Consider the following 26813-nt stretch of genomic DNA (forward strand, 5'->3'; position numbering starts at 1 on the left):
CAAGTAGCACCCAGCACCACCGTGGCCACCGAAACCATCGATCTGGCAGTGTGCACTGAGGAGGATGCTGCATCCTGTGGCGACAATGCCCCAGTCATGCAGTTCGAAGATGCAGGACTGGAGGAGGTGGATGACATGGGTGACATCTCATCCCTCCACAACCTGCAATTGGCTGAGTTAAGTGCACGCATACAGCACATGGAGGAACAGCAGGCCAGCCTTGCATAGCTAGTGGAAAGCCAGTTGGAGGAGGCTAGGCTGCGACGGGAGGAGGCGATGCAGCAGCGGGAGGAGGCGAGGCTGCAAAGCAAAAGCACTGCCACATCAGTACGTCGCCTGTCCAGGGCCATCGGCCATTTTGCCACACCAATTGTGACCTTGTCATGCCATGTCAGGGAGGGCAATAGCATAATGTCCACCATTGCTGAGTCTATGTTGGTGGCCCACCAGTGCCATCCACCAGCACCACCAACTCAAGTTCCATCTCAGGCAGCCCACAGAGGCGCCCTGGTCAGCTGGCCGGCCCCTCTGGCAAGGACGCTACTGCACATAAGCGCAGCCGGAAATAGTGCCCACTATGATTGACTGTCCACAAGACATTTTGGGATCATTGGGTGTATGGGGGTGGGTACGTTTGGGAGTTGAGGAGGTCCATTATGGGGGTAATGTGTTGGGGCCTGGGTGGGGGTGGGTACGTTTGGGAGGTGGGGGAGGTCCATTATTGGGGTAGTGTGTTGGGGTCTGGCTGGGGGTGGGTACGTTTGGGAGGTGGGGGAGGTCCATTATGGGGGTAGTGTGTTGGGGCCTGGGTGGGGGTGAGTACGTTTGGGAGGTGGGGGAGGTCCATTATGGGGGTAGTGTGTTGGGGCCAGGGCGGGGGTGGGTACGTTTTGGAGGTGGGGGAGGTCAATCATGGGAGTAATGTACCTGGGTGGGAGTGGGTATGTTTGGGGGGTGGGCGGGCATGGTTGTACAGCTTTCCTGTCGATACCACCTTCTTTCCTGCTTTGTTAACATGAAATCCTGTTGAAATTGAAGGGACGAGTGGGCAATAGTTATTTGATGCACAGTGACTCCATTTATTGTCGTGCTACATTAAATGCATGAAGTGCTGTTCATGTAGAGTCTCTCAAAAGAAACTGCAAATGAGTGCATCCTGTGCAGGTTGTCCATCTTGTGCACCCCTGCCAGGGAGTGCAGCCATCCCATCCCCATTCCCATCGTCATCTTCATCATCCACTTCATCATCATCCTCTGTGTCTTGGGGCAGAAGGACGTTCCTGCGCATGCACAGATTATGCAGCATGGCACACACGAGCACTATTTTATCCGTCTTCACTGGCTTGTACAACAATGATCCCCCAGATCTACTCAAGCAGTGGAACCTGGCCTTCAGTAAACCAAATGTCCTCTCAATCATGCCACGTGTGCGAACGTGTGCCCTGTTGTAGGCCTCCTCATGCCTGTTCCTTGGCCTCCGTATGGGCGTCAATGGCGTGAGTGCATATCCTGCATCACCTACATGGAATGGGAAGGAAGGGGACATGTCATTGTTAGTGGCATCCATGTGTGGATAAGATGCAGTTCATTCATGTACCATTAGTTATTCATTCATATGGGGCATTGCGCTGATCTAACTAGTGGGTGAATCCCATTCCTGGGTCATTGTTTTCCACATTGGCACTTGACAGTGGTCAACAACTTGCTGTGCATTGGATGATGGCCTTATGCTCATTTGTGGTAGGTAAGTATGGCAGTGTGCAGTGATGTACACACGCAGAGCAGTCTGTCAATGGTCACTGTGTTAACGTGGTTCGATGCACAATGTCAGATATGCATCATGTGCATTGTGGGGGCACATTGGTTGTTCATCTCCTTTGGCAGGGTTTGTACAGGCACAGTGTGGCCATCTGTATTGTGAAGCGTTGCAATGTGTGGAGTGTGGAGACTGTACGTTGCATAGGTCAGGCGGTCATGCATTGGCAGTTGTAGCAACCCAGACACACAGGTCATTGCCCTGGCCACCCCACCCCCCTTTCACAGGGTTCACACATTGACAGTTGTACTCACCCAATAGCCATGTGCTCTGTCCAGCATTGCGTTCCATGTACCATGGCAATGTTGAATTCCGCAGGACCATTGAGTCATGTGTCGACCCCGGGAAACGTGCACAGCAATGGGTTATCACTTGTGCAGCATCACATACCATCTGTACATTTAGTGAGTGGTATAGTTTCCTATTGCGGTACACCAACTCCAATGCACATGGTACTGTCAGCTCTATGTGGGTGCAATCTAATGCACCGATGCAATTTGGCATGCCAGTAATGGCATGGAAGGCCATCTTGGTGGCAAAAACCTGGGCAGGGGCATGGGGGAGGGCAATGGGTTCCGACGCATGGCGCAGCAGGCATCCAGTACCTGGCCTAGTATGATTGAAAACAGGGTTGTGACAGCCCGTGCAGCCCACCAACAGTGTGCTGATACGTTCCAGTCCCTAGGAAATGCAGCACCGAGATTACCATCAGCAGGGGTGGAATTGCCGTCTGCATTTCAATGTGGCTGCTGATGTCGTCCTCAATGATGTTGATGATGAACATGATTGTTGGACCGTCAAGCCGATATAATGTGTGGATCTGCCCTGGGGTCAGGTTCCAGGGTGATGCCCTGATGCGGAGTATATCAGGCTGCCTGCGGGGTTGTGCAGGCTGCACATTGGGATTTGGTATGGGTGCCAGGTTTTCTATCTGCTGCCTGTGCCTCCTCCGCCTCTGCCTCCTCCGCCTCTGCCTCCTCCTCCTCTGCTGCATTGCTGCCACTATGTCCGCTGCAGCCTGTGGGTTCATTAGCACCAGGCCCAATGCTGCTACAGCGGCTGCCTGCATGGTTGTGTCTGGAGTTGGCCTGGGTATGGGTGTGGCCCTTTTGTAGGCTCCCACTGGCCTGCTGGGTGCAGCTGGGCTCATTTGGTGCTCCTGTGCCCTGATTCAGCTCACCTCCAACTGTTTACCGACATGTCCGCTGTGGAGGCGGTACGGCCACAGTGTTCACGGTGTTTCCCCAACATCGGTGGTAGTGTTTCCATATCCGTGCTACACGTAATGTGCACAGTGTTTCGTGTTGCCGCTAACAGCGGTGTCAACGCACAGTGTCCCCCGATGCTTTTTCTGGGTGCGTTGTCTGCGCGGGGTCGGATTCGGGGTGATGGTGTTTCCAGAATCGCAGGTCAGAATGAGCCGATCTGGTAAACGTCGCCAGTACGGTTTTAACGGCAAGGTTAAATCTGGACCGGCAGACTTGTAATGAGTCCCCTTGCTTGCAATACACCACACAATCAACTCATCAGTCAAAAAACTGCACGAAAACACCTTAATTTATAATGTAGAGCAATGCACCTGCAGCCTGGGAGTCTCCAATGCCTCTCGCCGTTTGGCGTTGCGTGCAAAAAGAAAATAGGTATTCTAACGCCGAGAGGCCTAACACTGAACATAGAAAAGCTTGTGTGTTCATAGCTAAAGGGACACCTGTATGCCCTGGAGTTAAGTGGCCCTCATTACCAGTTTGGAAGTAGTAGAAGTGTTAATATTGCTAAACGGATTTACCACCCTTAGTAACAGTGGAAAATACCCCAGTTTATGAGGTGTGGTTACTTTCCGTTGTGTGCATTGGAGGAATTACTGCTCAGGGGAATTCCACCGGTGGTAATTTCGCCATTTTTCTGAAGGAAATCCGTCCATGCAAGAGCTGGAGGGATCTCCTCCCACCAGGATCCAGATGTATAATTAGGGAGACTGAAAAAGACAGGCAGTAATTTTGTTACCTCCATTTTTCCCACTCCTCCCGCAGCTCATATTGAGGGCCGTTGTGTTAAATTGTCTACTCTGGAAATATTTTTCTTATTTTTTGTAGGGTGTGTAGGACTAGAAACAGAAAATCAAAAATAAAATTTCTAACGGGGGTAATAAGGTGCATCTGTGTGAGGGCCTGCCTAGAACCCTGCAGGGCACAGAGGAATGTTGGGGGGCTCTGTGTTTGATATCAACCCACTCACCCAAGCAGTGCCCTCCTCCTTGAATATTTCGGCTGAAATCACGGACAAAGTGTGTGAAATCTGTCCACTCTGGGTGAAGAAGTCACGTTTGCATTCTCCTCCTGGCTTCCATCAGTCTTCTAGTTGGATCGTTTATGCTTTATAGTATATGATCTGAGACTCTACAGTCAAGAACGTGGAAACCGCAGGGGTGGGAGACACCCACATCCCCATCTCCTGGGCAGCAATTATGCTGCTTTCCCATATAATAGGGACAAAGCTCAGAGATTCAAGATTTCAGTGTGATAGAATATTCCTGTAGTTACACTGCCATCTCGTGGCTAGCAATTCAAACCTCATCTTAATCACTCCAGTCACTACGAGTTTCCCAGTATCCTGTGAAATTGCCGGAAATACTGTTTACCGGCAGTTATACAAAGGTAGCGGGCGCCCCTCTCTCGCAAGAACAGACATGATAACCTGTTCAGTGGTTATTAACCACTTGAGAGTTCGCAGCCACTGCTTTTACTCACTGTGCCTTTCACAGATGGGAAATATCCATTTGCATATCAGTCTTTGTCCTGCCCAGGGGCAGTCCAGCACCGAAATACAATGGCAATTCCAATCTGAACGAGAGTACCACCAGCAACCCCATACACGTGTTTCACCCTTGTTGGGGATCATCAGTGAGGTGAAGCTGATGCCTCTCTAAGCACAGTGAGAGGGAGACCACGTCTGGTTGCCCCCAGGAGACCTAGGGTTACCAATCCCAGGTTCCTTAACAAATAGTTATACAAAGGTAGCGGGCGCCCCTCTCTCGCAAGAACAGACATGATAACCTGTTCAGTGGTTATTAACCACTTGAGAGTTCGCAGCCACTGCTTTTACTCACTGTGCCTTTCACAGATGGGAAATATCCATTTGCATATCAGTCTTTGTCCTGCCCAGGGGCAGTCCAGCACCGAAATACAATGGCAATTCCAATCTGAACGAGAGTACCACCAGCAACCCCATACACGTGTTTCACCCTTGTTGGGGATCATCAGTGAGGTGAAGCTGATGCCTCTCTAAGCACAGTGAGAGGGAGACCACGTCTGGTTGCCCCCAGGAGACCTAGGGTTACCAATCCCAGGTTCCTTAACAAATAGTTTTACAAAGGTAGCGGGCGCCCCTCTCTCGCAAGAACAGACATGATAACCTGTTCAGTGGTTATTAACCACTTGAGAGTTCGCAGCCACTGCTTTTACTCACTGTGCCTTTCACAGATGGGAAATATCCATTTGCATATCAGTCTTTGTCCTGCCCAGGGGCAGTCCAGCACCGAAATACAATGGCAATTCCAATCTGAACGAGAGTACCACCAGCAACCCCATACACGTGTTTCACCCTTGTTGGGGATCATCAGTGAGGTGAAGCTGATGCCTCTCTAAGCACAGTGAGAGGGAGACCACGTCTGGTTGCCCCCAGGAGACCTAGGGTTACCAATCCCAGGTTCCTTAACAAATAGTTTTACAAAGGTAGCGGGCGCCCCTCTCTCGCAAGAACAGACATGATAACCTGTTCAGTGGTTATTAACCACTTGAGAGTTCGCAGCCACTGCTTTTACTCACTGTGCCTTTCACAGATGGGAAATATCCATTTGCATATCAGTCTTTGTCCTGCCCAGGGGCAGTCCAGCACCGAAATACAATGGCAATTCCAATCTGAACGAGAGTACCACCAGCAACCCCATACACGTGTTTCACCCTTGTTGGGGATCATCAGTGAGGTGAAGCTGATGCCTCTCTAAGCACAGTGAGAGGGAGACCACGTCTGGTTGCCCCCAGGAGACCTAGGGTTACCAATCCCAGGTTCCTTAACAAATAGTTTTACAAAGGTAGCGGGCGCCCCTCTCTCGCAAGAACAGACATGATAACCTGTTCAGTGGTTATTAACCACTTGAGAGTTCGCAGCCACTGCTTTTACTCACTGTGCCTTTCACAGATGGGAAATATCCATTTGCATATCAGTCTTTGTCCTGCCCAGGGGCAGTCCAGCACCGAAATACAATGGCAATTCCAATCTGAACGAGAGTACCACCAGCAACCCCATACACGTGTTTCACCCTTGTTGGGGATCATCAGTGAGGTGAAGCTGATGCCTCTCTAAGCACAGTGAGAGGGAGACCACGTCTGGTTGCCCCCAGGAGACCTAGGGTTACCAATCCCAGGTTCCTTAACAAATAGTTATACAAAGGTAGCGGGCGCCCCTCTCTCGCAAGAACAGACATGATAACCTGTTCAGTGGTTATTAACCACTTGAGAGTTCGCAGCCACTGCTTTTACTCACTGTGCCTTTCACAGATGGGAAATATCCATTTGCATATCAGTCTTTGTCCTGCCCAGGGGCAGTCCAGCACCGAAATACAATGGCAATTCCAATCTGAACGAGAGTACCACCAGCAACCCCATACACGTGTTTCACCCTTGTTGGGGATCATCAGTGAGGTGAAGCTGATGCCTCTCTAAGCACAGTGAGAGGGAGACCACGTCTGGTTGCCCCCAGGAGACCTAGGGTTACCAATCCCAGGTTCCTTAACAAATAGTTATACAAAGGTAGCGGGCGCCCCTCTCTCGCAAGAACAGACATGATAACCTGTTCAGTGGTTATTAACCACTTGAGAGTTCGCAGCCACTGCTTTTACTCACTGTGCCTTTCACAGATGGGAAATATCCATTTGCATATCAGTCTTTGTCCTGCCCAGGGGCAGTCCAGCACCGAAATACAATGGCAATTCCAATCTGAACGAGAGTACCACCAGCAACCCCATACACGTGTTTCACCCTTGTTGGGGATCATCAGTGAGGTGAAGCTGATGCCTCTCTAAGCACAGTGAGAGGGAGACCACGTCTGGTTGCCCCCAGGAGACCTAGGGTTACCAATCCCAGGTTCCTTAACAAATAGTTATACAAAGGTAGCGGGCGCCCCTCTCTCGCAAGGATATTTCCCATCTGTGAAAGGCACAGTGAGTAAAAGCAGTGGCTGCGAACTCTCAAGTGGTTAATAACCACCGAACAGGTTATCATGTCTGTTCTTGCGAGAGAGGGGCGCCCGCTACCTTTGTTAAACTACTGTTTACCGGCACTTGCAACAATCTGGCAAAGTATGGGTTCAACACAATTCAGTTGCCGGAATTACAGGGCGCTGATAACACCTCACCCGCTATTACGGGCACTGGTAACACAGGCAATTGAAATACCGGCAATGCCAGAAACATGTGCCATAATCACCAGCACATTATGAGCATAGAGTTGCTGGTAATACTGGCAGAAAATCATTGGTATGACCAGTTACTACCACCACAGAGCTGCCGGTAAATTGACCTAGATGTAGGAAATAAAGCCACAGGTGCACCCAATCCACCCAGCTGCACCCAATGCACACTGGAAAAGTACTAAAGGGCCACACCCACCCCAAGAGCACGTCCCAACGCAACCATGCTGCCACTCATTGGGCCTCATTACGACCCAGGCAGTAAGTTACCGCCTGGGTCGTACCTTTACCACCATGGCGTAAAGTACGTTTACGCCATGGTGGTTGGCGGACTTACCGCCCCATTCCGAGGTTGGCGGGGCGGTAAGTCCCCAATCCCCATTTACCCTTCCCCATTCCCATTTTTGCCCCATAGGGCATAATGGGAGTGGGGAAGGCGTTAATTACGCCACCGTAAATTACGGTGACGTAATTAACATCAAGGTCCCTTAGCGCCATGGAATTTAACACATGCTAAAAGCAGGTGTTAAAACCTCCATGGCGCTAAGGGACCTCGGAATCAGGCGGTAAGGGTCGGCGCTGTTTACGCCGCCGTAAACCCCTTACCGCCTGAGTCGTAATGAGGCCCATTGTCGCCAACATGGACCTGGATGTGCTGCATGCTGATGTTCAACAGCAGCAGAGGCAACAGGAGGAAGGCCAGGGATAGAAAGAGGAGAAGAAGGAGGAGAAGGATGATGGGTATACAGGTGGTGCAGGTCTCGAGGCAGAGGCGTGCCATGATCCCTTGCACAAGGGCCACTCCCTGGGCCCTTACAGACAGCCAGATACACACCCTGTACCGCCTCAGCAGGGAGACAATTCATGACCTCCTGACCCTAATCCAGGATAACATTGAGAGCAGGATCGGCATCAGGACAGTCATACCATGACTGTTGAAGCTGGTGTCGGTCTTGCACGTCCTGGCCACTGGCACATTCCAAACACTCCATGAGCGAACTGTAATGGAATTTTCCAGCCTGCCTTCTCCAGAGTGCTTGTGCAGGTACTCAAGGCCCTCCTGCACCATGTGCGCCAATACATCGTCCATCCAACAACCCAGGCACAGGTAAAAACCACCAAGGCCACTTCTATGCAATTGCAGCCATGCCCAATATGTTGGAAGCATTGGACTCCATGCACATAGAGCAGGTGCTCCCCACACCTCACAGGAGGACTATAGGAACGGGAAGCAGTTCCCTTCCCTCAACGTCCAGATCACCTGTGACAGAGACCTGACCATAACACACTTCTGTGCCCAGTTCTCGGGATCAGCCCACGACTCCATGGTCCTGCGGAACAGCACCCTACCAGTTTACACGGCGCATCACAGAAAAAGGACCTGGATGTTGGGTGAGTTCATGTACTTGTACACCTACATTTCAGCATGGGTAACAGGCAAAGGGGAGGGGGACTATGTCACAAATGCATGCCTAGCAAGCACCCTGCACATGCACGACCAATCAGCGCATGCCTCAATTGACAGGCCACAGCACACCGGAGTAGCACATGACTGGACATATGATATGATATGGCATTTATAATGCGCATGTACACAAGTGTTTCTAGGCGCGACAAGGAGGGGGAAACACAGGGAGGACAAAACAACGATCTTACTAGTCCCTGTGTCATTCAGATCCTGCAAGTGCAAGAAAGTGGAAGGATAGAAGTGCTGAAGGGACTGGGGGGAGAAGTGCAGGTAACTCAAAAGTGCAGCCATCGTGTGGCTCAGAGCAGGAACTCAAAAAGTGCAGCCAAGGGTTGGCTCATAAGTGCAGAGAGAAGGGACTGTAGGGTTGCAGGTACAGACCACAATTTTTACGGGATCAGGGAGGCAGTGCGAAGTGCAACTGGACAAGCATGAGCCTGGTCCCAAGTTCAGAGGGTAGCCAGGTGGCAAGCAGGGTCGGACTGGGACAAGAAATAGGCCCGGACACACAAAAAAAAGTGGCCCACCTCTCGCCTCAAAAAAGTGGCCCACCCCTTGCCTCAAAAAAAGTGGCCCTAAAACCATCATCCGTGAATCGCGTCAATTCACAACTTTACAGAAAATGCTACTTTTGGAGGGTTCATGTGTTTGTTACATCACAACACAACTCATAAAATAACATAACTCTGCATACAGTTCTGTGACAGGGTCCACAGCTCCGAGGCGCAGGAGTGGCATGAACCAACCACCCACACTGAGGTTTTGGGGCCTGCTGCTAGTCGATGCTTATACAGGGCTCCGCAACCCCAGTATGGAAGGAAGGTTAGGGTGACGATGGTTGGATAGGAAGGGGGAAGTAGGGAAACCGGAAAGAGGTTTAGGGAGAGGTTATGCATAGGTTGGGGATGTTAGGGTAAGGTTTTGATAACTGCGCACGCTTCCAATGAGCTGTTACACTCATAGAAATATGACATTTTATAGCACTTACGCTTAAGCTCTTTTTTATTGAACAAATATGCATACAATATCACCCAACCTGTGTTGGTACTCATTCATCGACCTCAAAAGGATGAAAGGCTGAGATGGCCTTGCTGGGATTCGAGCCAGAAGATCACACTCACATCGCAGCAGTGAGTGCTCAACCCACTGAGCTATCATATCGGCTATAGTAAAATTAGCAATTATTCTGTAATGGAACCATTAAACTGGTAACTGAGATTTAACAGCAGACCATTTAAGTTGATCTGCAGGTCTGGTGCAAAGTTGACCACATATCAAGCCTGCGTGCATCTTTCAGGCTTCAGAGGTTGGCAAAATAGGGAAAGCGGTGCACTCACAGGACATCCCATACTCTGAACACTCGTTACCTCATACATGCAAACAAACATCCTGAACATCATGCCAGGGAGTTGGGAAAGAGAGACACATTACAACAAAGCATTCATTGCTGCACAATGAAGTCAATGGCCACTTGATGTGCTATGGTTATTGCAGCATTTGGGGGAAGCGTCTGCAACGATGCGCCATATACAAAGTGATCGCATTATGAAATATACAAAAGGCAAACATTCACAGGACGACTATGGATTTCACTGAGGTTTAGAACGGGGAATACTTGCTACGCTAAAACATATGGACTGTGTTTTTTGCAACCATTCATCTATATAGCGCCTAAATCGGTGGGGGCACATGTGAATTAGTGTGTCATTGTCCCCCCTCAGCATGTAGCTTGATGCAACCTCACGTTGCAATCACCAGCCTTTCGCTCCTCTTAAGGGCCATGCCCAGGACCATGGCCACCGACACACCCCTACCATTACCTGCCAACACCTCTTTGCCTACACAAGCTCCCCTGTGCCCACAGCAATTCCCAGATTGCTGCCCTAATGCTTGGGAATGGGCTTCGTGTGCAAGCAGTCCTTTGAAATAAACAAATCTTAGCCAGCACTTTAGAGTAAGAATAATGAGGTTTAACAGATGGTTGTTACGGGGCAGAGCCCAGGTTCAAATCCCCAGCAGGGGGGAAATTATAGAAAAAAAAAAAGTGGTCATTCCTACCGTCCTGGCATTGTATACCAGGTAACATACAGTAGGGGAATAAGGGAATGAAGGCAGATTACCCTGAGAAGTAATGTAAAGTCCTGTACCCTTTAGTTCACTCCCACTTTGCCCTCTGCTATAAGCAAACCAGATGCAAATGGGGGAAGCGTAATTTCCCAAGCACAGGAATGTGTAGGAGAGAGGCTCCAGCGTTGCGTCCAAGTTGCTACACTTTTATCAGTTCCACAGTAAATATTGTCATGGAATTTGATCATTAATTCATCTTGCAATTGGGGTTCGTCTCATTTCTGATTTGCTTGGAGAGAAACGTATATTTAACTGTTGAGTGCGCAGCACGGTGCAGCATTCCTCTCTGACTGTGCAACCCTGCCGTCTGCCCTCCTCTCACCCTCAGTGTTTGCTTGTTCTGGAGTTTTGTTGATGCAGACTTTTGCTCAATGGCCGTGGACAACAAAAGGATCTCAGCTCGGGCCAAAAAAGCATTTCTGTTGCTCAGTGTATTGAGCGATATGACGAAAAACATTTCACATTTTGTTGTTCCATAAAGACTGTGAATGTTTTTCGGAATAATTAGCATGACTGTTGGCCAGCAGAGAAAGATTAAAACAACATAAGATGTCTTTGTAGCAAGCAGCACCCTGGAGCTTTACCAAGAGCCCCAAGGCCCTGCCTCCCTACCCACCTGCACAGCACTCAGGCCACCCACCGTTACTCACCTCTTTCTGGCAGGAGGGGGAATGTCCACGGTCAGGTGACGATGGCTGTGTCTCCATGCACCACAGCCAGGTCCTCCACCAGCACGGCTTCTGGCAACTCCTCATCAACAGCAATCTCAATCACCTGAAGGCCCAACTTCTGGTGCAGGATGCCCGTGTAGACCATACTGCCGGTGGGCCTTAGCCAGATCCACTGGCTCCTCTGCAGCCCGCCTGTGTGTCGGTGATGTGAGTGACCCCGGCTCACCCACTGCTGCAGATTCTTGGCCCAGAGATTCCAGGATGGCCCTCTCCTTTCTTGCAGGAAACCCCCCTTTTCTCCTTTGAACTGAAGTGGGAGCAGCTGGTCTGCTCTCTCTCCAAAGTGCACTGATGGGCAGCAGGCTCTGGTGCAGAGGGCACGGAAATCAAAGGCAGGAAGGGAAGGGGTTGCAGGGTAGCCGCTAGTCGGGTCTCCCTGCAGGAAAGTGGCCGCAGCAGGTGGAGACGTAGGGATGTCACGGTATTGATTTTTTGACGGTATGATTACCTTCATGTGACATAACGGTATACTGTGGTTATCACGGTATAGCACATACGTGTGTTTAACCATTATCTTAAATACTATTTTGCCAGGAAAAGTCACACATTTTCAGCAAGACACAAAACACAAACAAGAGACGCCACTGTTGTCTTAGTTCTTCTTACATTTTTATTTTAGTTCAACTCAGCAGAGGGGAATCTATGCATTTAGCTGCTTTGATAATTGTTGTATGCCATGGACAGCAACTTTTGAAAGATATTCTTGAGAAACAAAAGTAGATTGTACACCATAACACTTGTACCTATAAGGCCATGCCACAGTAATACATCACTAGACTGGCTGCACCAAAATGCCAGTGTAGCCTTGCAATAACAGATGTCATACCTACTTTATTATGGATACCCATTAAAAAAAAAGTTGAAAAAAAAATAAGGTCTCTCATGCCACAGAAATAAGTGGCTACACTACTAACTGTACAAAAATGCTATTCCAGTCACTAAACACATATGCTGAAGAAAAACAACGTGTGCACAACTGCACATAAGCCCCTACACTCAGATGTGAAAGTACACATAATGTGGTTATAAGGGTGATGTGAGCATTTGATTTTGCGGAGGAAGATGGGCAGTGGAGGCTTTGAAAGTAGCAGCTTTAAAGGTTCACTGCGTTTGTGCAAGTACATTTTTCTGCATCTGCACAAACACTGTAAAACCTGAATGCCGCCAGTTTCAGGAAAGGCTTCCCTCCTCACCTGTCTGCCATACGCAAATGAGCACATCAGGTCCTTCGAGGGGTGCACGTGCGCCTGGGCTAAAATTGTGGGGTCGGCGGAGCTAACCCTTCAAATGTTGGTAGAGGTGCTAATTTCAGAGAATGTGGGAGAAGGGAGAAACTTCTTTAAACATTCCAATGAGACTATTCTGGTGAAGTCTCAATGTTAAAAGCTGTTAGGCTCTGTCCTTTACCTCTGAAAGCACCCACTTACGGACTGCTGTGAAAATGGACAGTCTCCTGTACCCCCTCGACCCTTCCAATCACTCACCTGACATACAAGTGCAAACCCCACTTCACGATTTCAATTGCCTAAAAATGTATGCATAACTGGTCTCGTAATTTGCTTCTGTAAATCATTTGACATGGACATTAGAACATATATAACATTCCTCATATGACAATGTGTCTTCTTTCATTGTTCGGTGTGTTACCTTTATTAAATGTAGTGGTTTTAGTGGTGTATCTGGAAACACTACAATGCCTTAAGTTACCCTCTTTGTTCTGTAGTGATTAGGTTCTTTTGTGGTGGTTCTACATCTAATATGTATTAGGTGCTTCTGCAAGTTTTTCTTGGCAAACATTAGTTGCTATTTACCAAATTCAAAATCTTCCCATAGTAAAGGCAAACATCGGTTGCACTTTACCAACAAACATTTTCCAATAGTTGCCAGCATTTCTTTTACCATTGCTTTGATTTTGCAATTTATTTCTTCACTACCCATTGCCTGCAGGCACCTCTCGCCTTAATGTGCAGCCTGACATTTTTCTCTTTTTAATTGTCGAGTTGATTTTATGGACAGGGATGCTGGCCACCCAAAGGTTAAAAGATGGCAGCAGGGATGTCACTTTCTCACTGCAAACTTTTCCCCCATACTTGGTTTCTCCTTGGTAAAGAATCCACCATGGCCTCTCTGGGAAGCCCTCTTGCAGCACAAAGCATGACCCTGCCTGCCCGAAAAATATAAAAAGAGCAGAAATGCTACACATTGCTCTCCAGACAGCCAACATCAAAATATGAATATGCTGTCTAGTCAGCAGAAATACATACCAAAAAGAGTCTTCCAGAAATGTGCTTTGTTTATTAATCCATGTCCACATCATACAATACATTTGCCATCTGGTGGTACCAGTGAATTATTGTAAAGCCGAAGCTAAAATGGGACACAACCCCATAACGACCTCATTTGGATATACCCCCACTTCCTCACCAACATTTTGTTTGGCCCTCCTGAAAAACAGTTTATAAAAATAATAATGTATTCTACATCCCATCTGCTTGTGGTTTTACTAACCATTCTGTAACCCATATTGAGTGACTGGTATGTTTGTTGTGTAGCAAATATGCTTCTCAAAAACCGCTCCAAAGAATATAAACATAGTCTAAATTATATTTTACAGAGCAATGCAAAATGGCTCAACATGTATGAATGAACTTCCAAACTTTCCACTTTCAAAACCTAACACTCAAAGCACGGTGGGCTACTCTGAGCGGTCATCTCTTAAAACAAGTTGGAGGGCTATTCCTAGAAAGTTGCCATCTTTTGCATCTTGGAATGCGTATGGAGCATGAAGAACAACACTAGCCAAGGAAAGTCTCTATCTCCCAATCTATTACACTCTTTCGTGCTTTCTCTCGCTCACACACATACAGGCAGTCACACTCATTCTCTAAGAAGCTTAACCATCTTGCACATATCCTCGAAAGACAGCGCCACTGTTTAGAGGCATGGTAAAACACAGTTCAACCCAGTGATTTATGTTGCACAGTACACACGAATGCAGGTGCACGGCTAACAGTGAAATGCGCTGTGTTAGTAATTGCAGTGCCTCTGTTTACACGAAGCCCAGGCGCCTTTTAACTTATGTGTCATGTCGGTCCAGCCATGGCTGCAGGTCAGCCAGGTCAAGTCAACATCACACAAACTTTCATGGGGGTGGGGGAGAGCTAAAGCCCAATCAACTCAATGGTGTTGCGCCACTGCTGAACATAGTTTTCACATACCAGGGGCGAGCACAAAATACAAAGGACTCGAGAGAGGTCTTGACTCCGGAAACTCACCTGAACTAAGAGCAGCTAGCTGCAGATAAGGGTTCAGCAGGGCTCCCACTCCAATGCTGGTGTGTGCCACTAACGCTTCCAGTGACTCGAATCTTCTCTGGAACTATCTCTCTGATTACAGCATGGGGTGGGGGGGAGGGCATCCCAGCCCAGGCAGACTCCCTCTGCGCTCTCACGCTCAGCCTCGGCCCTCGGGTGGAGAAAGGAGCACAGAATCCAGTGCCTGTCTGTGCCCACGGTGCTTAACGCCACTCATTGTGCACAGAGACTGCACAGTACACTGTGCGCATGCCGCACATGTATTAAAAGGAAGGTAATTCTGTATACCATTGCAAATAAAGTAACGGTAATTAAATACAAATGAAAGTGATGATGATATTTATATTGGTACGGAATACCGTTACATGCCTAGTGGAGAGAGGAGAAGACGAGAAAGGAATGGGGCACAGGGCCTGCAAAGGCAATGAATCACAATAAAAGGAGCGGCTCCCCCAGTAGCCGCTCCTTTTGTTTTGATTAATTTCATTTGCAACAACTGGCGTCACGCCGGCGCCAGATCGGCTCAGGGCCCATGGCACTGCCAGGCCAGCAGGCCTACAGCTACGTGATACATTCATCAAATAAAGGTAACACTTCTGTGTTACCTTTCTTTAATGAATGCATCCGCTGTGGCGGGTGGTGGCTGCTAAGCGGGCTGCAGGCAGCCTGCAGGCAAGCCAGCCAGTGCCCTGAGCCAAGGTAACCTGGCAAACCGGCCCATATTAGAAGACCGGCCCCCAGGGCCTCAGATCTCATCGGCCACGGGCCGATTGGCCGACGTGGCCAGTCCAACCCTGGTGGCAAGTGCGTGGAGCAGTCGGTACATCAGCAGCAGAGAGAAAGAGTGAAAGTGGAAGTGAAGAGGAAGGTCTTGAGTTGCTTCCGGAATTGGAGGTGGTTCTGCCCAAGTTTGAGAGAGGCAGGGAGGCTGTTCTAGTGGCATGCCCCAGCCGAAGATAGAGATCTGCCCCCAGTTCTTGTAAAATTGACTGACACTCAGAGAGTTGGATGAGTGGAGAGCTCGAAAAGGGAGATGTTTAGGAGAGAGTTTGAGGTAGTGGAGTCCCAGGCCCTAGAAAGCCTTGTAGACGATGCAGAGGGATTTGAACTTGATCATTGCTGCCACTGGGAGCCAATGAAGAGATTTCAGAGCTGGAGAGATTCGATCCCTGGGCTTGAGGGCAAGGACAAGTCGTGCAGACCTGTTCTGGATAAGTTGTAGAGGTCGGAAAGTAGAGACAAGAAGATTATGAAAGAGGATGTTGCAGAAGTCCAGCCTAGAGATGACCAGAGCTCTGGAGACAGAGGGCTTCTGGGGGAAAGTGAGGAAAGGAGAACACCTCTGAGGAGGTACAGCTGATAGTTTGACTCCTTAGAGACATCAGAGATGTGAGGAGAGAAGGAGAGGGTGGAGTTGAAGATGACCCCAAGGTTCTTAGCCTCACAGGTAGTAGCAGGAAGGGGGCCCAGAGTGGGTGGCCAGAGAGAGAAAGGAAAGGAAGGAGCTGGTGTTCCATTGAGGAGGATCTCAGTCTTACTGGCATTAAGGCAGAGGTCATTGGCGGCACACCATTCCTGAATTGCGGTTAGACCATCTGGAATGAGAGAAGGAGAAAAGGCAACTGAGAGGCAATGTAGAGATGTAACAGGGGGTTTGTTTAATATATGATGAGAAGTGTTTGAACGAGCATCGGTCTGCAAAGCCCGGTTTCCTAGCTCAAAGTGCTTTAGAAGGAGTCATTTCAAATCCCAAGTGGGTACTTAGGTGGCACATAAAACAGGTTTTACGATAGGTAATAACTCAACCTCCAATCAGAGTATTTTAGGGTCGAAGAAAAAAGGGGTATCATGATGATATATTTGTAAAGTCTACTAGTTTGTCGGTTTGTGTATTTTGAAGTTGAAAAGAGAAGTGTCGAAAAGCGACAAGAGAAAACTGTGAGATTAAAGAAGAGATAAAAGTTATCTGTCTTTTAGTCATTGTCGCTGCTGACTGAAAAGGTAGATTGAAATAATTGAGAAGTAGAGGCTTTGAGCGGCGAGTATTGGATCGCGCTCATATTTGTTGTTTTTCTGAAACGTATTTGTGTGACTAACGGTAACTACTGACAGTCAATTGAGACTTGTCACAATGGGAGATGTTACTCCACTGATACACCTGTGCAAGACGCTGCTAAAACATGCACCCAACCTTAAACAGTATAGTGCGGAATATGTCAAGGGTACAGCAGACAGTGGGCTTCCTTACGAGTCCGGCGGTAGCTGTGCCGGAAAAACCGTCAGGCTGCCGCTGGACCCAGAATGAATTACTGCTTCCGTGATTGCCAGAATCACCAGGGCATTACAACCCTGGTGAGCCGGTAATTCCGGAGGCATACTTCCGTTAATCCCCATTCCCATGGATCCCCGTAAATAATGGTGCTGGTGTTTCCATTTCCGTCTGCATGTGGGTGGCGTTACTCCCGCCATGTCAGACCTGGCGGGAGTGATACCGCCCGCCTGCAGAACTCGTAGTCTGCCGGTCCGGAGACAACGGTGGCAGCGGTTTTACCGCTACCGTTGTTTCTAGACCGGCAGTCTTGGAATGAGGCCCAATATGTTCATGCCCTGGCCACACGGGGGATCGCTGTCAAAAGCGGTTTGCAACACATGAGCACATACTTGCACGCTGCATACCCGAGGAAGAAATTGGAAAAGAGGTAAGATATTTTAAAGCTTTGGAAGATGTACCACGAGGAACGGGAAGACCCTCCTCCTGAGTACTGAATGCTTAATCAGTGTAGGGAGGAAGGTGATGAAGTAAATGACGATAGTACTAAAGATGAAAGATTGTACCCATTAAGGGAACTAAAAGAGTCAGCAGGATATAGTAATCCTATACATTAATCGCCTGCTTATAGTAGTGACCAGAAGAGAGTAAAGGAAAGGAGGTGATCTTTAAGGCCTTTAAGGACAGAGAGGAAAAAGAGTGAATGACCAAATGTATCAGTAGAAATAGAACAAGAGATTAAGAGATGGAAGGGAGAAAAGGATGAAGCTGACGAGGTAACGCTCGTACAGAACGAATGGATGGGTGGACAGATATTGCTCAAGCTCAATGGGAAAAGGATTAAGGAAGTAAGGCAAAAAGAAGATTATACGAACAAGATAGAAAATACAGGGAATGAGAGAGACGATTGAAAGAGGATGAGCACAAAAGAAAGAGCAGGCAGAGATGAGAACAGACATATCAGGAGGAGCAGCAAAAGAAAAAAGAAAGGCCAGAAGAGCAAATAAAGTATGATAACAGATAGAGAGCAATCGAAGAACGAGATAGGCAAGAAAAAAAGAGAAAAGTGAAGGAAGCACAGAGATTATGAGATACAGGAATGCAAAGACGAAGGGAAGAAGAAGAGCGTAGAGCGAATGAAAGAAGGGAAGAGAAAACACGAGAAGAGGAAAGGGTTGGGTGGGAAACGAGAAAGCAAAGGGAATTAGACAAAGAAAAGGAGCAAAAAAGGAGGCAAAGGGAACGTGATATTGATCACATTGAGAAAGAATTAATGGAACCGAGTCCAGTAATATCCTGGAGCCATATATTGCAGGGAGCAAAGTCAGAGCTATCTAAAGTTACATTAGATTAGAATTTCGAGATAGGAAGCATTGGAGATAGGACCGATAAAGTCTATCAAGAGAGGAGGACAAGAGGTGAATAGGGAAGCAGACGAAAAGAAGATCGATCTATAGTTGCCCAATCACAAGGTGCAGTCTCGAGCATAGAGCCTTGTCCTTAGACAGGCTGACCTTAAATAGGGATGAAAGAGATGAGTCATACTGGTTGGGGACTAGATATCTCAGACGAAGACAGGGAAACCTTCTGTGGTGAGGAGGGGGAAAGTGCATGCGGTCCTGAGGGATGTCTGCAGAAAGAGAAGGAAGTGAGATGGTCTGATATGGAACAGCCTAAAGATAGGACGCCAGATCTGGCGTACCCAAAGCGACCTAAAGGACAATCGTGTAGCAGGAAGGGAAAGTTGCCACCATATGTGGACAGGCTGAGGTCATTGCCAGGTAGAAAGCAATCAGGAACCATTGTCCCCGCTATGGATAGGCAGGTGATGGGAGCCGACTGCAGATTTGGGTTCATGCTGTTCCCTTTATTGGAGAAAGGAGGGGCCAGACTGCAGTATATCCCCTGGCCACAGAAGGATAAGGATAATTTAAGATGTAAACTTCCTAGTTTAATGGCGGGTGTGGGAAAATTGATTTATGAGCTCGAGAAAATGACAGGAGGAAATACTCTGGCAAAAGGGGACATTAAGGGTCTCCTAGAAGCCATTCTTGGGGAAAGGGCTGATGACATTTAGAAAAGAGAAGATTATTCAATTGTCACAGCGCAGAACACAGCTCATGACGGAGCACTATTTAATGATAGTCGAGCAGATGTCTGGTGAGCACTCAGGGTACAGTACCCTGATATGGTTGCAATTATGGCAAGTAAAATGAAAGATGACGAAGATCTGCTTGCTTACATTTAAAGTATTCAGGAATGCTGGACCGTGGAAACGAGGGAGCCTTGGGGGAAATAAGTGCCAGTATTTTACCACATTCTGTGTCAGGGATCGCCAGAACAGGTGCAGAGACAGCTCAAGAACTTAGTGGGAATAGAAGCAAATGCATGGACAGAGATACAGTTGACTATAGCGCATCACTCCCGGTTGTTGCAAGAGAAAAATAAAAAGAAGGAAGATGCTAGAAAACTTGAGGAAGCCAAGTTAGTTCAGAAGAAATTGTCAAAGAACGCCATAGAAGGGGCAGTACTGACAAGCAGAGAAGGGCTGGGAATACTGCAAACAGTAGGTACATCACATGCAAATAATCAATGTCAGATGGACCATGGAGGGAATGGGTTTAGGCTGCGAGGCAGAGGAATGGCCTACAGAGGAAGGGGTGGCTTTAAGAATAATCAGGGAGGTTTGCAAAATAACCAAGGTGGGTTTCAGAATATGCAGAATGATAACCAAAATGTGCAAGGAGGATTTAATCAAGGGGGGCTAGTCAGAAGAACTCCTTGTGTATGTTCGACATGTGGAATGACAGGGCACATCACCCAAACATGTGGGAGCCAACGGTATGTACAGAATGGGCAGTTCTCAAGAGCGGAGACAGCTTATCCTCCAGCATATAGCTCAGAAAATAGGGATGGGTTTGCAAAAGATCAGACAGTGTATCAAGCACAAGCGCTGTAAATGCAACAGGCATTGCAACCACAGCAAGCACCATTGAATCCGCTACAAGGGCAGTCATAGCATGCACCCATGCAGATATAGCAGAATGCAAACACAGGTCAGTTATTGACTTAGAGGGGTGTAGCCCTGATCTTTCCTGAGTGGATTCCTGCCTTTATCATTCCCATGCAGGCTTACTCCTCTTTTGAATGCCTTGTCTGCAGGCACTCTCTCTCTCCTAGCCACTCTTACTGTTGCTACTCTCTACCACCCTCTGGTGAAATCACCTAATTTCTCTCTGAGTGGGTGGACCTCTCCTCCTCCCTCCTGGTCTCAACCACTCAACTCCTCCTCCTTGGTGACCTCAATATCCATCTTGATTCTCCCTGTTCCTCGTCTGTGCTCTTTCGTGACCTCTGCGATTCCCTCTCCCTTTCTATCCTCCCCTCTGGCACGACTCACTCTGCAGGACACACACTTCATGTCTTGATCTCCTTTGGCCTCCCCCTGTCCATCCCTCTGACCACTCCTCTCTCCTGGAGCGATCTCTCCCTCCTCTCCTCTCATCTCTCCCTCTCTTCCCCCCAGGCAAAGCCTACCTCAACACTGCCACCTGCCTTCTCGGACATCCGTCCCATGAAGCGTGTGTCAGTTGAAGTTTTTGTCGCTACCTTCTCTCCCCCCCGCCACCTCTGGCTGACTCACATCTGACACAGCCCTGTCTATGCTCTACTCCTCTATCTCCATTGCTCTTGATTCTCTTGCCCCTGTCATGAGGATCCGCTTGAAGCCCAAAGCAAAATGCAATTCTTGGTATGACTCTAACCTTGCTACACTCAAATGCAAGTGTAGGGGGGCCGAGAGGAAATGGAGGGCCTCTTGTTCATCCTCTGACAAACTGGCCTGTTGCCTGCTCCAAAGGCAATACCGACTCTCTGTCCACACTAAGAAGAGAGCCCACATCCAAGCATGTGTCTCTGTGGCAGCTAACAACTCAGCTGAACTCTTTCAAATCTGCTGCAGTCTGTACCTCTCCTGTTGCTTCCCAGGCCCTTTGCATGGCCCTTGCCTCCCACTTCATCTCTAAAACTCAGGATATCCTGTCCACCCTCTCATCCTCTCCCCCTCACCCCCTCTCTTCTGTGGACTCTGGTGTTCCTAGAGCCACCACCCCACCTTCCTTCTCGTCCTTTCCTCTTTTTTCCCCGACGAGGTCTCTAGACAAGTCCGATCTATGAAATCCTCATCAAAACAGGTTTTTCCTTGCTCTTCCAAATCCATCAAGGACCATATTGACACCCTTGCTCCTGGCCTGGCTGATTTCTGCAACCTCTCCTTTGTCTCAGGAGTCTTCCCCTCCCCCTGAAGCACTCTCTTGTGCACCCTCTTCTCAAAAAACCCACAGCCGACCCTTCTTGCCCGGCTAACTATCACCCAATCTCCATCACCCCCTTTCTGGGAAAACTCCTTGAAAAGCTGGCCGTTTCGCAGCTTAACCTTCACTCTGATTCTGTTGGATGTCTCCATGACCATCAATCTGGCTTCAGAGCTGCCAGAAGCATGTAAACTACTCTCCTGAACATCTGTGAAGATCTGCTCTCCAACCTTGACTATAATATCAGCTCTGTTCTCATCCTACTTGATCTCTCTTCTGCCTTCAACACGGTCAACCATAACATCCTGCTCAACCATCTCCGTGACAACCTGGGTATCACTGATCAAGCTCTGGCCTGGCTGACCTCTTTCCTCTCTGATCGACCCTCCTAGGTTCACCTTGGGTCCTTCCTTTCCTCTATCTCCCTGTCTACCTGTGGTGTTCCCCAGGGGTCGAACCTCTCACCCTGGCTTTTTAACCAATACCTGGCAACTCTTGCTCATCGCATCGCCATTTTCTGCTCCCACTTTCAGTGCTATGCTGACGACACTCAACTCAGTAACAGGCTTCTGTCGGCCACCTCCTCTCCTTCTCTCATTTCCAATTGCCTATCTGCCATTCAGGATTGGTGTGCCGCTAATGATCTCTGCCTGAATGCCAGCAAGACGGAGATCCTCCTCATCTGCATACCCTCACCCTCCTTTCTGCTCACTCTCTGACATGCCTCCCTTGGCCCTCCTCCTACCACTACCTGTGAGGCTAAGAACCTCAGGGTCATCTTTGACTCCATGCTTTCCTTCTCTGCCCACGTCTCTGACGTCTCTGAAAAGTCAAACTTCCTACTACATCTCCTCAGAGGTATTCTGCCTTTCCTCTCCTTCCCACAGAAGCTCACTGTCTCTCAAGCCCTGGTTCTCTCTAGGGTCTCCGCATTTGTCACTACATTGTCTGTTAGCGCAGTGCGAAGTGCGACTTGCGAAGCCAGACCTCTGGGATGCAAGATTTCCCACTTCCTGCCATGTCTGCAATCTCAGATGGCGTGGATAGCAGCTGGAAGTGGGTGATTTCAAGTGGATTCATTTTTTCAAAATAGCTTCCGGCGAGCTTCCCGTTCCTGCCATTATGCTATTTCCGGGGCCCGGAATTTCATAGACGGAAACAACGGCGTCAGAAATACCGGCAATGGTGATTCTGGCAGTTTGGGTGCCAGTATCATTGTTTCTGGCAAAATTCCATTGTAAACAAAGGAATTCAGTAATTCAGGCATATCGGTACTACAATTTCCAGCAATGGGGGATGTGCGTGCCTTCAGATTTATAATTTTCTGGTAACTCTGGCAGCCTGCCTGCCGGAAACGGTATTATGGACACGCTGGAATTACCAGCATTTTTCCGGAAAACTTGTAATGAAGGCCTTTATCTTATTTATGGTGCACACATTGGGTGCCGACCTTTGATTTTGGGGGGCACATTTTTTGTTTTGGCTACTAGGTGGTACTAAAGAGTCATCTATAAGCCAACATTATTGGCTTACAATGTACAGCTAGAAAGAAGGTGACATGTGACAAGGGACAACAGTTTATAGCTATTTGGTTATTTACCCACCTATTGAATGCCCAGGCTAATCCATATTGACATTCCCACCCACTATGTGCCCAACACATCCTCCTGGAATCTCAAGCATCAAGCAGTAAAATTAAAATGTGGCCTGCTAGTGTTATTTCTAAGCAGTCTGCTGAGAATGATTGATTAATTGCAGCCTCCAATGCATAACTTGTGTAATCAGAATATTGTATATGCATCAGGTAGTGCCATTGTGAACATGTCTGGAAAATGCCTGCCCCTTGCCTTCATGAAAGCCGAAACTGTTTGCTTTGCCAATGCTTGTTTATGTGCACATACTGAACCCCTAACCCTAATGCTTTAAAAGCATGATGATTTGAAATACAAAGCTGTGACCACCTTAAAGTAGTTAGTTAAAAGATGTGATTATTTGTTGAGGTGTCTAAAGGAACATACATGTAGATTGTTTTGTAGCAGAGTAGGTGTTACTATCACGAAAGCGCTGAAACAGCCTCTCCCAGAATTCAAACATATACATGCAGGTTGCACAGGATTGTTCACGATATCTGGAGACTTACATATAAGTGCACCCGGTCCCATTGAATGAACCCGCTTTATTAGGAGACATAAGGCCCTGATTCACAGAACGCTTTCCAATGGGGTTTTGCCATTTTAAAACGCTTATGTGAATTAGACCCTTAATGTTTACACATAAGCCGCAAAACAGTAATCTACATGTGTACATGCGAAGTATCTGCCCAAAATGAAAATTCTGAAGCCCACCAAAACTAATAGTGCACGAATAGCCACTGTCCACTTTCTCACTTAAAATCAAAAGTTGCGGCTGGTGAATGTTTTGATTGGAGGGACATAGACATTTCCCATGAATATGCTGGAATGACCAAGCATAGCAAGGGAGCCCGAACAAATCACAGAGTGCCTGTGTCCCCACAGAATATTGTTCATAATAATGGGTTAAAAAGGTGCATTTTTGCAACACTCGTTATAGGAAGAATTGGTTTAAAAGCAACACAATTTACAATCAGTTTTGTAAGGTAACACATGATAAAATCCAATGGATGCAAAGTCACCAACACTGCATAGGAAGATATTTTAACGTCATTTCAGATTTTCATGATGTCTGGGTCCAGAATACATGCCAGCATTCTGCAAGTATGAAAAAACATGCTCATGATAGCTGTGCCCATACATGTCTATGCTGGCTGCACCAATACATGTCAACATATTCCTGTTTACTTTATGTATAATGCCAGAAATGCTAGTATAGGAAAACATGCCCATGCTGGCTCTGCCAATATATGCCAACATCTCCACGTGAGAACATACACCTGTTGTCCTTGCCCATAAAAACTGTGAAAAATGTCATGCCACTGTAAGAAAACATGTCAGCACTGGCTGCCCCAATGTGCTCCCTCACTCCCCTTGTAAGAACACCCAAGTTGGCTTTAACCATAATGCCAGTAAACCATCACATACCACTGAAAGACTATTTCCGTACTGGTTTCTCCAATGCCACACCACAACATCCACAATTCTCGCTCATTCCCATGCAAACAAACAAAATATTCAAAGTGCACTCTTATCTTATTCACACACGAACACATTCACACCCTTGCACAACATTCCCACTGCATTCTCATTCATTTGTGCACTTACACAGACATGATCCCTTGAATGCATGCTTGCTTATAAACCCTGGCAGGCATGCATCAACATACACAAATGCATTTTTTCTTTCTTGCTCCCTCATCTTTTGTTTCAGCGCCACCACCAAGCTGCTCTCCAGGAACTCTGGCTACTGAGCACCACCTTGAAAGGAACCAAGAAGCAGGGGGTGGAGGGAGTGCCATTCCTTCTCCCTGACATGCACAAGGAAGCCAGAGCACTAGAAACTCCTCACCCCAGGATACCTCAAAGTGATGGGAAGCACAGGGGAACGTCCGATGCACACTGGGGTTGGCCGTTTCCCAGCCTGTTTGCCCAATGACCATGCAATGCTGGCAAAGCAAAATGCCCCACCCTTGCATGGTCCATTGGCAATGCAAGCTTGGGAAATGCAAAATGTGAAGTGCAACTACCCTGCATTTACTCCTCCATGATGAGTGGTGCGCCGGCTTCCCATCATGGATGAGACCCCACTGAAAATCATTAACACTATTGTTTATTTAAGACATGCAGAAAATAACTGGAAAGCCATTTTCTGTACATTTTCTGTTAATATTGGCATTTTTAGCACATGTCATTTTGCATTCCTTTACATATTTTAAATTCCTGGCTACAGGTTCCAGAATGCAAGATGCTGAAGGGCCCTTACTCCAGGAATGGTAGATTGTTTCACACCTGACATTGGACAACTTCAGAGCTCCATAAACTGTTCTACATGACTTACTGAGTTCAAGACTTGGAAATCCCCAGAAGAGCCTTTATGAAAAACTGCTTGCAATCACTGTTTGAAACGACATGTATGTTGTTTTTATGCACAATGTGCACAATATTTGCAGATCAAACAATCCACATTAAGACTCAACAAGAGCTGAGATTTGAAGAGGAAAGGGCTATTCTTAAGCTGTTCACAGTGCCTTCTTCTGCCCATTAGTGGTGCATTCGTAGACCCAAAAACAGTATGAATAATAAAGGATTTGACGCTCATGAGGCCAGCAGCAGGAGCAGCTGGGACACTTTCTAACCTCTGCAGGCCCTTCCGGGTGGGTTTTTCAGGTGGCAGCAGCTGGGGAAAAGACCCTGTGTATCTTCACTGAGGAGCCTGTGCAGGATTCCTCATTCAAACTTTCAAGATCTCCCCTGGGACAAGGTGATTCTCCAGCCCCCATTTGCTCAAGAGCAACAGGGGCAGTTGGCCTCTTTACCTACATGTACTCGGTACCCATGGTGCGCACTTATCTAACGGTTCAGTAAAATTTAGTGAGCAACATCAATGTTGGACTCTGGCTCACTCTTCCCCCTCCACCACCTCTACTCTGTTCCCCACATTATGCCCCACCCCAACAAGGTATCACAATACCTGATTTTGGATACGTCACGTTAAAGACATCACTGTCCAGTGCCTGAAATTGGTTTTCGGCGAAGTCGAGGCTCTCGACTGAGTAGATCGGCAGGCTGAAGTTGATCCCTTTGTACTGAAAGTGCTCGACTGCCATGTTATGGCTAGAAGGAAAGAAAACAGCGTTATTAAACACACAGCTCTTTTATCATGACAGGACACAACAAATCACGGATGAGCATTCACCCCAGAACCCTACTTCATACTTGCCAACATGCCCCATTATGTTTGGGAGATGCAAGTCCAGCCCTGGTTTTGGTTTGGTTTTCCATTCTGGGACTTGTAGTCCCGAATTTACAAGTTATAAACACTGGACTACAAGTCTCAGAATGTAAAGTTAATACCAGGACTGGACAAGCATCTCCTAAATGGAATGGGGCATGTTTGCGTGTATGCCACGTTATGTATGTTATCCCTGCCACCCTCTGTTCCACATCACAGCATACACCAACACCGGAGCCTCCCATGGCCCCCCTTCACTTACCCTTTCTTCTCTATCACCCATCACACCGGATGAGGTCACCAGACAAGTCTCATCTATGAAGGTTTCATTCAAACAGGTGGACCCCTGCCCCTCCAAAACCATTAAAGACAATATTGACTCCCTCTCCCCAGCCTTGGCTGACCTCTGCAACCTTTCCTTTTGCACTGGAGCTTTCCCAACC

General features: G+C 47.8%; 1 protein-coding gene across 1 annotated transcript in view; it reads right to left on the reverse strand.

Annotated features, from left to right (window-relative positions):
• LOC138526811 (sulfotransferase 2B1-like) overlaps positions 1-26813 on the reverse strand; it is a 387634-nt gene that overhangs the window by 256840 nt on the left and 103981 nt on the right. The window contains exon 2 of the mRNA XM_069637513.1: positions 26110-26252. Within this exon, the coding sequence (XP_069493614.1) occupies positions 26110-26245 (136 nt within the window). The 5' untranslated portion in view covers positions 26246-26252. The remainder of the gene's footprint in view (positions 1-26109; positions 26253-26813) is intronic.

Source organism: Ambystoma mexicanum, chromosome 1q, assembly GCF_040938575.1.
Source record: "Ambystoma mexicanum isolate Mex_15411 chromosome 1q, UKY_AmexF1_1, whole genome shotgun sequence".
Classification (NCBI taxonomy): domain Eukaryota; kingdom Metazoa; phylum Chordata; class Amphibia; order Caudata; family Ambystomatidae; genus Ambystoma; species Ambystoma mexicanum.